This window comes from Pholis gunnellus (assembly GCF_910591455.1).
Source record: "Pholis gunnellus genome assembly, chromosome: 7".
Taxonomy (NCBI): domain Eukaryota; kingdom Metazoa; phylum Chordata; class Actinopteri; order Perciformes; family Pholidae; genus Pholis; species Pholis gunnellus.
Window position 1 is genome coordinate 2980651 of NC_136533.1, and position 11610 is coordinate 2992260.

General features: G+C 43.2%; 1 protein-coding gene across 1 annotated transcript in view; it reads right to left on the reverse strand.

The window, feature by feature from the left end:
- Positions 1-11339, reverse strand: part of cftr (CF transmembrane conductance regulator) — a gene marked incomplete at its 5' end in the record, with an annotated part of 35209 nt that extends 23870 nt beyond the window's left edge. Inside the window, 9 exons of the mRNA XM_079162722.1 lie at positions 329-421; positions 513-759; positions 1752-1877; positions 2065-2228; positions 4162-4251; positions 4837-5052; positions 6289-6400; positions 9751-9861; positions 11287-11339. Coding sequence (XP_079018848.1) covers positions 329-421; positions 513-759; positions 1752-1877; positions 2065-2228; positions 4162-4251; positions 4837-5052; positions 6289-6400; positions 9751-9861; positions 11287-11339 — 1212 coding nt within the window. The remainder of the gene's footprint in view (positions 1-328; positions 422-512; positions 760-1751; positions 1878-2064; positions 2229-4161; positions 4252-4836; positions 5053-6288; positions 6401-9750; positions 9862-11286) is intronic.
- Positions 11340-11610: the final 271 nt, after the last annotated feature.

The following is an 11610-nucleotide window of genomic DNA, read 5'->3' on the forward strand; positions in this document are numbered from 1 at the left end:
CGGGATAATTAATTATGCAAAGGGCCTCCGGTGGATGTTGGTTTTCTCACGGTGTTGGGTGGTCAATGAATCACACCTGTTGGGACGAAGTTTACAGCCTCTGCTTATAGATAAGATTATCCGACCCACTCCCAGTGATGGTGAGGGATTAACTATTACACCTGTACTGCATGAGAGAGTTCTAACTTCTCTCTTCCAGTAAATGCACTAAAACCTGCATCCTGTGTTTACACCAAAACTCAATATTGACATTTGAGAGTCAGACAACGATTCTCTTCTATTCTTTTTTAACATAAATATATATTTAGACACGCAGAGACGAACAAACCTCGTCCCAGGACGCAGAGACGTTGACCATCTCCAGGTCGGTGGTGGTCAGGTTGTACTCCAGAACTCGGTACTCTTCCTTCATCAAGAACTCCTGGAGAAAACAACAACAACAACAACAACAACATCAGCATCACAAGCACATTTCAGAGGTTAGATTCGTTGAATCCGCTCTGAAAACCCACCTCGATCTTCTTGACCAGCGCCAGCGTGTCGTACCACATCTGGATGGATCCCGGCAGCTGGCGGGTCAGCGTCATCCGCAGCACCATGCAGTAGGAGGCGGTGGTGAAGATGCGGCGCAGGATGATGCCTTTGCTGAGCGCGTGCGGCACGATGGCGGACACGATGACCAAGATGGCGGAGAAGAAGTAGGAGGCGCTGTAGAAGTAACGCAGCGAGCCGATCTTCCTCGTCAGCGTCATCTCGTCCCTGAGGAGAAAAAAAACAACAACTATTACAAAGAACAATAAAGCTTTATTGCCGGTACGATTACAGGAACTGTGTTGTGTTTCCAGCAAACATCTAAAACGCTGTTTTTGATTAACAGCATGTCAGTTTGTCACAATGCCGTAATAATCAGAGGTAACATGGAGCCACCAAGACCTCACATTTACCTGATAATCTAAAAATATTTCTGCACCTTTAATACCGAAACTCTTTCCTTTATGTTTATTGTACTTGTCAATTACAGTGCGGTTCTGCCCGTTAACCACAATGTTTTAACGTCTCTCTCTCAACTTTAGCACCTAGTTGATTTAATTCTTACTTCAGTGGAAGTCTTTTTGAATGTGCCATCGGCTGACTTTCTCCTGTTTCTTTATTTCCTGCTCAGTTCCTTTCATTACAGTACATGTATCATATCATCAATATACATATAGGTATATAAAAACATACTGGAGAGATGAGGGGTTGTTTACTGTATGTAGATTAAAATAAACTAGAACAATGCTGCTCCACACTGCAAAAACCTGCTAATCCCCACCTTAAGGAAAGCGTTCTGCTTTTTCATGACTTTAAATAACCAGCAGATACATTGTTAAACTGTGTTCAGCCTGCAGATTAAAAGAAAAGAAAATAGCAGGAGGAAATGTTCCCTTTGTGATACAGTTGTGTGTTTTTAGAGATGCAGCGATACAGATGACGAGCGTGAAGAATAACTCTATAGAAACAGACCATCTTCTCTCTGATGGTCTCTTTACTGATGGAGGTCTGATAGAGGATCAGGACTAAACCGAGACTGTTTCATCACCAGATAAAGGTTCCTCACAGTAACTTTAAGAAAACAATGTTGAACTCAAGCCTGATGTTGCCTTACACGTAACATATCATCCCGGTCACTTCCTCACAGTCACACATTCAGCTGTTACAGCCGATACCCAGAGCCCAGGTGTCGGACTGAGAAAGTGTTTCTGGTGACTTACTGCCTGATGTTTTTGATGATGCTCTCCATCACCTCCTCCCAACCGTACGCCTTCACAGAGTGGATGTTCTCCACGATCTCCGAGGTGAGAGCCAGGCGGCGGCTGATCATGCCTCCTCGCTTCGCGCTGTTCACAGGAGACGGTTTTTACAAAACTTAGTACGAGCGTGAATCAACACGCACGAACATTCAGACCACAACACGCAGCTCCGCTTGCACAAATACTGCAAGACACATCTACAAGTTGATGTCCGGGTGTAATGCTCTGACGCTGATATATGTTTTTGGAATACGAGTGGAGGCTGTTTCCCCACCGGTGAGGTCCCATCTTCTGGGAGAGCCAGGCCTGGATGATGCCCAGCAGGGTCAGGGATGCCAGCGCGCAGAAGCCGTTCACCTCGATCAGCTCCCAGATCAGACCCACGCACAGGATGCACTGCAGGGGGGTGATCCATATGAAGTGGGCCAGACCCAAGCTCTGGAGAAAAATAACATGCACTGACTGTAAGAAGGCTTTCATTAGGAGCAGGAAAACATTACTTTTTTTAGCAATTTTATCAATTAAAAAAGGGTCTAAATTCTCTGATTCCAGCTTCTTAAATGTGATTATTTTCTCCTTGATGACAGTAAACTGAATATCTTTGAGTTGTGAACAAAACAAGACATTTGAGGAACGTCACCTTGGGCTATAGAAAACATTTTTTCTCTCATGTTTGACATTTAGGTTGCAGGCCTGGCTTTAATAGACATAAACTAAATACATTTGGACACGCAGTCACGTGCAACAAAGTTGGTCAGCAACAAACTGAAACTGTGTATTCAGCCTTATTGTTTTGTGAAATCGGGCAAATCCTCGACCAAAGACATTCTCAGTCGACTCACACTTTTTATTGACTAATCGATTCGTTTTGATCTAATTCCCACAAAGAATCACAAAGAATCACAAAGAATCACCGCTTTAAATCTGGTGTTTACCAAAGATGTGTTTACAAGTTTATTGTAAATAAATCCTTCAGCGTGAATAAATCATTGAAACAAACAAACACCTCGACTACAGAACCAAGCAGATTCCCCTTCACGTTGAGCATGAACGATTTGAAGTGCAGCAGAATGAATGAATGATGACAAATGATGGGATGAAAAGTATGCGATCACAAAAGTGAAGGAGCTAAATGTGAACGTATCAAACAAACAAACCGGTCAACACTGTGCTGGTGAACCTCAGCTGTGCTGTAACGTGAGAAACTCTCACCCTCAATAAGCTCCCTCTCATCCACTCACCTACAAGGGAGTCAACTCACACACACACACACACACACACACACACACACACACACACACACACACACACACCCACACACACTATTAAACCCCCACCAGTCACGATAAGCAGAGAGTGGTGCATCGGCCAAGTCACATCCAAGCCAGGTGATAATTGTCTCAAAGCAGGTTGCAGAGTGTTTCCAAATTCAACGTCTCAGTGAGACCCGAGGTAAGACTGAGTTCAGTCTACACACACACACACACACACACACACACACACACACACACACCTAGACACACGCACACACACACACACACACACACACGCCCTCCAGCTACGTTGTCAGTATCACAGATCCAGAATACTTTGCCTACATACAAACTCCTCACTGTGTTTGTTTGCAAACGTGTGTGTGTGTGTGTGTGTGCATGTGTGTGTGCATTGTTCCAGATCTTCTTTGTAATCGGCCCTCAGTATGAAGAACACAAAGCTCTGTGTCGGGTGATAAAACTGTTTTCACTGAAGGCAGTGAGGGTGTTGAGCTGTCAATCTTCTTTTCCAGCGACGTGCGAGCGGAAAACTACTGAAGTGTTTGACCCCAAAAACCTCGTTGCGTTCAAATCTCACAGTCCGGTTATCAAAGCCAAAAACTTTCCATTAACCAAACAACCAAAGCTAAGCTTGAAGCAGTGATATTTCTACTTTGCTTCATTTACATTTGAAGCATAAAATGAACCGTTTGCACGAACCAGAACCTGTAAAACACGTTAGATTCTGCACTGCTCGGCACAACTGGGAAGCCATTGATGATTTTGACCAAAAAGTCACAGACAAAAAAATAAATCAGTGAAACAACTTTGTGAGTAAAGTTGTAAATTGTTGTAAATATGTGAAGCACGTGGAGCCAACATTTAAAAAATAATATTTGTGAGCACTTGGAAGATTATCAAAGAAATTAAATTAGATTTTTTTAATGATTTATGGCATTATAACTGTGTTATTCTGCACTAAAGGCATCTGTAAGTGCTCTGTACTTCTAGCCACGGTTGTGCTGCTTCTATAGAGCTGCAGGACTTATTGTACACGTCCTACTTAAACTGAAAGATCGGTGGTTTATGGGAGAGTAAAATGTAACATGTTAACTCACCTCATCCAGCTTGTTGAGGTGAGCCGACATCAGACTGACCAGCTGACCGGTGCTGATCTTATCCAAGACTCGGCTGGACAGCTTCAGGGTCTGTGAAAGGTCAAAGGTTGGGGGGGGGTTAGTTGAGAGGAAGCCGGCTGACACGTCGCCACGCTCCGACAACAGGCCGCTACGCCCCCTCGCTCGTCCACACATGAGGAGCTTCTCTGGGAGGAGCTTCTCAGTGACGCATGCAGAACGAGGAGGATCGTTCTGTCTGATCTCAAAGAACCACAGCGAGGCACAAAGACAGAAAGCTGCCGTCTTATCAGCTGGGCCGCTGGGTTTTCTGTTCTTACGTTATTATGTAGCGAGTGTCTGATTCATGACGTGTCTCGGCTACAAGTATTGGGAGACTTGAACTTGAACTCTACCACAAGTGCTGCACTTTATGCTCTCGTCACGCTGCAAATGAAAAGTTAACGAGATTATTATTTAATCAATCAGGAACAAAATCAGGAAACTTCATAGATCCCCCGGGTTGCATAAAGAAATAAAATAGAATAAAGGACTATGTCAAATAAAATAGAAATTATGTATATAATGCTACTATATAACACAAGTATTAATGCAGTATTAATGGAAGGACAAACAAAGCTTTAGAGCTGACAACAGGAGCTGAGGTTGGAGACTCACCTTCTTGTAAATGAGGCTGAAGAGGGCGATGCGGATCTGCATGCCCAGGTGGTGCAGGCCAAAGATGGCGGGCTGCAGCAGGAGGAAGCGGGCGGTGAAGAGCAGGCAGAGGCCCAGGGCCAGATAGTAGCCCTGGTTCCGCTCCGGAGCGTGGAACGGGTCGAAGGAGGCGATGATGCGACCCAGAAGCTGAGGCTGCACCGCCTTGGAAGCCTCCTGCAGCGCGAAGAAGAGACGAAGATTCACTTCATCTGATTTTACATGAATTACTCTTTATTGTTGAGAAGCTTGTCTGGTGTCCCCGGAGCATACGAGTCACAGTCTAGTTTGTTCCTGGGAAGAGGATGCATGACTTCTGATCATTTAGCAGTTTATATCAGGCGTAATTTAAAGAAAAGATCTTACATTTTAGGATCAAAAGTAAAAACAAAAAACTAGCCAGAGCGCATCATCAATACAAGTCAGTGCAGTAGTACATGAAGGAAAAATAAAGAATGTTTAAAAACACCATGTGACACAGTTAAAGTCTGGATGTCCAGCCCACCAAGATACAAAATACATGTATTGAGGAACACATGTATGTCACAATGTAGCATTTAACCGTATCACAAACAGAGTTCCTGCTTAATATCTAAAGGCACAATGAGCAATGAGGTGCTCGCCAGCTCCAGATTTGCAGGTTTTTTGGTGTTTTTTTTGTGCCGTGTTTGCCGTTTTGGCAGCTTCCTCTTGGATGGGTGATTACTATCTCGTACCTGGTTTCTACGTTTTTATAGAGTCTGACACAGAGACATTTTGTAAACAGCAAAATAAGACAACTTGAGAACAATTGAGACTCAATACATTGTTTTTTGTTTCAGAAAATCTAGTTAATTCTGCCTTTAACAACATAACAAAACAACCAGAAGTTCCTCCGGCTTCTTCTGAGAAAGGCGTCCCCCGAAGCCTTTCTGTTATTTCCACGCAGCCTCTTTAACACCTAACAGGCATTCTTGTCACCGTGACAACAACCCAACCAACTCTGCACCGAATGACGCGGCGGCCGAGTCCGGGACAGCGGGGCGGTTTGTGCCACTCCGGTGAGACATGCTTGTGACTTCAATGGGCCCTCTGCGCTGCTCAAACAAGGCTTGAAAGGGAAGCATGTTTTGGGTGACGGTTGCTTGTCTCCCCCCCCCAAAAAGCTTCACCCAACTCTCGTCACGGTGCCCTGGATTTTGGATTTTCTGACTCTAGCAAGTCTCAAAAGACACTCGACGAAAAGTTATGAACCCAAATCAGAGCTTTAAAACATCCCTTCAGGAAGCTACATCCATGTTTGTTTCTACAATCTATGGTTCAGACTAAAGCTTTTTCTACTTTAACAGACAAACCGGGAGTTTCAACTGCAACTCGATGGTACAATCCATCCAATGTCGGATCGGCTTCCTCCGGGAATCACAGGAGACTCACCCCGAAGTAGAGGAGGACCCCGAAGAATGCGAAGGGCCCGATGAAGCAGCGGGCCAGCGCTCTCATCAGCCTGGGCTTGTTCTTGGCCGACGCCACCTCTCTGTCCCATTCTCTGCAGGGAGGACAGAGTTACAGCACCGTTAAAAACAGAGCGAACACACGGGAGCAGCTTAATGCCAGCAACGTTTGGCCGTCTCGTTCGACCGCTACTACTCTGGCAACAAACCCGACTTTGGGGTGTTTTGCTTCAGTCCCAGAACGAGAGGCTCGTAGTACATTTATTCCTGGTTTTATTTTCACCTCGTTAGAAGTTCTTTGGCGATCAATAGGAGAGTCATTTGGAAACAAACACAAAACAAATAGGGAGTAAAAATGACAGAACATTTCGTTTGTTTATTTATTTCCTTCACTTTCATCAGAAGGGATTTCTCTTGAACTTTGCTAGAACTCTTGTCTTTGCTGAACCTCAGCTTTGTGCATTTTAGTTTTAAAGTTCTTTCTCATAGTATTTTGCCTCTTGTAGCTTCACGTTTGTCGTCCCTTGTTGTTACCACACAACAGTCTGATTAACTTCCCACAAACTGCGCTGGCGAGCGGGTTACAGCTACGGTAAGTAGCCGCATTGTTCTCCGAGGGTCGTTTATAACCGGGGTGATCCGGCCGACCGGCTCACCGGTGAGTGATGGGAGAAGATGTGGTGAAGAGAAAGGAAAGAGAAGGAAGGAGGAGAGACCAACAAGGAAGAGGACGAGTGATAAAAACACAGAGTGAGGGGACAAAAGGATCGCACAAAAACACCAGTTTACATCTTGTGTTTGCCAGAGACGTTCTCCTTCTTCTTTGAAATAAGACATTTAAACCAAAACAACTGATGAGTGGATTCATCTTGTTTACAGTTTGGTGAAAGTTTGAATTTTTAGGCCGAGCGTTTGATCAACATTAAATACAGTTTCTCCATCGATGCCAGTAAAAACACTTTGAGTTTCCTTTATATTCTTTCAGTTATGGCCGACCCCAGGCTCAGTTTTAAGGAACTCAAATAGTGTTATTTATAGGAAGGAAAAACGTTAACGACACCAGCAACCACAACCACGTCAATGACTGCTGAACACGGACGATGTTTAAAGATGTTAAGACTCAACATGAGACCGAAGACTACATGAAACTACCATTGTTTGTGTTCACGCTCGTTTATTCTTAACTTCTTTTACTTTAACATATATATGTATATGTTATTTTTAACATATATATATATATTTTTTCTAAATTACTTTAGTTGTTTTTCTCACACTTGTAACTAAATTCTGTGAATATTTTAGTCACACGATCTCGATGTAGGACGTTTATTTTACATTATCATTAACATTGTCACCATACATACTCGTTTTACATTGTTACATTTTAATTGAACACACTTTTATTTATTCACTTATATTTATTCCTAACTCTTCATGTATACAATATCAATCAATCGTAAAGAGATTGTTTCCAGAGAAGCTCGCTGAGCTGAGCTGAGCTGAGCTGAGCTGAACTGAGCTGAACTTGATGGAGGACCTGACGGTACACAACACACTTTTAATGGACGGTAAAGTTCACATTCCCAGAAGCCTTCGCTGTTTTTCCTGATTGGAATAAAAGGAGAATCACCCGCCGCTGCTCATTCATCACCCGGTGGGCACCGGGCCCTTTCTAAAGGTCGACCTTTTATCACCCGCGTACATTAACCGGCCTGTTGGCAGCGCTCAGCGCGACGCGGCGCCCCGGGTAACCGAGCGGGCGAGGCCAACCTGGGACACGGCTGTTTACTTTGCTGAGCACAGTTAGAAAAACTAGAATAAAATGTGCCAGGGATATGACATTTACTCAGCGCTGTTAGAACAGAAGGATGACGAGGAGAGACAGAAGAGAAAGAGATCAAACGGAAGAAAAGCAACGGAAGAGATGGAAAAAGAGATATTTAAATGTTAAATGTGCCATTTGAAGTATTAAAAAAGGGACAAAATACACTAATACCTGATATTCACTTGTGTTTGATGAAACGCTGCTGTGTTGTGTTGTGTTGTGTTATTTTAAATGATTTATTTGAAGGTTTTTAACGATCACCCAGGACATTAAATGAACCATTGCTGCCACAAAAAGTTAGCCAAACGAGCTAGCAAGCTCGTCAACTTTAGCAACCGACCCAAACACGATAACAAAAGTTATCATTATTCAACCGTTTAAAACAAGTTGGGTAGAACCAGCCTGCACGTGTTAGCATGTGACACAAGTTCACAGTGTTTCCACAACACAACCAGAACGCTTTCCTCCATTTCACCGTTTGCATGATCCTGAACACAACACGGCCCGCAACACAAGACAATGTAGCTCCCTCTCTGGAGAATGTTGAAATCATTTTCCTGGACAAGACAAGATTTACCAGAACATTTGACTTTTTAATCTCATTTTCCATGTGTTTCAATGACTGGAAAAAAGTGTTTGAAACTGTTTTCCAGGTTTTCCAGGACGCATGGGAACCCTGGAGTTATGGGTGAGCTAGCGGTTTGAAATTGAAAGTAGAGAGCGAGAGAGAAGAGTTAACCTTGTCCGCGATGCGCTGCCTGGTTGTTGGTTTGTTTGGCACACACAGGTTTGGTTTATGTTCAGCTCCGTCTAAATGCCAGCCCATATTTCAACTTGGCTCTGACGGGAGCATGGCTACTGTAAACACATGCAAAAGGGCACGTATGAAAAAACACCCAGGGTGCACTCTGTTCTACCAGTTCTTCCTCCATGAAACAAGGATTTTATTTTCATGTGAGCTGGTCGCGTACATATCATTGATAACCTGCATCTTTTTATGGATCGATATGCAGACGCCCATTACAACCAGCATCCCTGAATGGGATTGAAATGACTACAGTACGCTGTGTGTTTCACAGGATACAGAGCCAGGAGAGTGGTGGCAACATACATCTTTCCAAAGCAAACATTTTGATTAATCATAGCAGGAAAAGCACGTGTAAACAATATCATTAATGATGGATATATTTCATTCAGCAGCTCCTGAATAATCAGCATTTTATGTTTTACGTTCACGGCTTACTGGATACTTCAATGCTCGTAGCCTTTAAGCTCAGTGTTGAATGTATTCTTTTTATTACTGTTTGTGAAACAGAGTTTTTGTATCTATGTATAATGTTAATATGTTTTCATGAATACAAATTGAAATGGCTAGTTTATTTTTGTAAAACGTACCCAGACCACAAAAACCAGGCTGGACCACGTCGTGTTGTGGACCACAATGACTCCAGACATCTGTCATAATCAAAGAATCAGGTGGAAGCATTAGACTCTACTTCTAATCTGTTCCCCCCTCATCTTTAATCTCTTCATGAGCCCGAGCTGCAGCACGACTATTACACAGAAACACAACAAACAAACAAACACACGAGTCATGTAAACAACTCAAACTGCACAAACCTCTCGAGCCTCTCCGAGAGGTTGTCTGCCAAGTCGTAGGAAGGAGCCTTGTACACGTCCGTCAGCTCCAACTTCTTCCTGAAGCCCTTCCTCAGCAGCGGTGTCGTCCACCTGCACCAGAAACCACACAGTCGCCGTTAGATGTTTGACGCAAATAATATATATCTACACTTTAAAACAAGTCTAACATGAGTACCAAATTCACAACAAAATGTAGTTGCATTCAAAGTGCACTAGAACACTATGGATGCATCGTCATAACTGCTGAAATACAATTCAATTCAATATATTTTGTAGAGCCCAAAATCACAAATTCTCCTCAGAGAGCTTTACAATCTGTGCAACATATGACATCTTCTGTCCCAGGACCCTCGCATTGAAACAGGTAAAAACTCTTTAACGGGGAGAAAAAAAAGGAAGAAACCGTCGGGAGCGCAACAGAAGAGGGATCCCTCCATCAGGATGGACAGAAGTGTGATAGATGTCATGTGTACAGAATGAACAACATAACAGAGTTACAACACAGTCAATGCATATGACAGAAATGATTCATATAACGAGAGCAGAAAGCAGAATAATGACGGAAAAACTACGACTACTACTAGTAACAGCAGCAGTGGATATAGTAGAATAATACTGATAATAACAGCATGAACACTGTGTACATATAGTATATCAAACACCTATAAAATACATTTTATGCAAGATGATATTGAATGCATGTTATGTGTTTTTGTGGTTAAGAGGATGAGGCCAGTGTTTGGAGTGTCTGGAAGCTTTAATGTAAACTGCTGTTGGTTGTAACAGAAGTAATCCCCTGAGGTCTCACAGTCACACTAATGACAGAGGAGGAAGATAAAGTCAGATGTTTGCCTCTGGTCCCTGTGACTGAACTGTTACAGCCAGGTGACATAAAGCGCTTTACATCATCCGCTTCTTTTCTGTGGGACCTCTCATTAGTGGGAGGAGAGAGCAGCAGCACACCCCTTTATCATAGAAAGGTCACACAAATGTATTGAACCATAAAAAATATGATAGAAAAGGTAAATATACTTAAAAACATAACCTCACTTAAATGTCGCACTTTGAATCTCAAGGGGAATTTTAATTATCGTTAATGATAATGTTTTACTTAACGCTCCACAAAAATTGAGGACAGCTCATTTTACGCATAGTTTTAAACCGTCATGTGCGCATTTTACGCACGGATCGAGCAAAAAATCTCCACCTCGCTGGCACTTTCTGAGTGACACATATTGTTGTAAATCTCCTTTTGGAAGTAAAACGGTCCGTGGCGTCACTTTATAACGCTCGGTTAAGTTTGTTTCTTTACAAAAGCAGCCATGTGCGTTGTTTCACCTGCTCTATGCGGCAAAAAAAGAAAAAGTTGTACATCCATCGAAGTTGTGTCTGATATTAATCACCGTCAAAAACCTCACAAACACGCTCAGAAAGATTAATTACCAAGTGAAGCATTCTAATAATTACTGGAGAAACTTGTCGTCCGGAGACAATAAACGACGGAACGCGTCTTACCAGAAGAAATATTTGGAGAGGAAGTTGGCATCTTCCACCGGTGACTTCTGCATCCTAAGTGCGCCGCCAGTTTGGTTTCTCTGCACCTGAGTCTGTCCCGTGCGCGTCGCTCACATTTGTGTCGTCCCCCCCACCCCCCACCCGAGTGGACCCGTTCCCAAAGTTCAGAGAGAGAAGCTGGGTGTTTTTTTTAATCCTCCACTTTGTGCCTCCGGTTTATTTCATTTATTCCCCTCCCCCCAAAGAAAAAGGGATGATTTCTATCCTCTTGTGCGTCTTTTCTGAGGTCCCGCGTTCTCTCTCTCTCTCTGCTCCTCTCTTCAG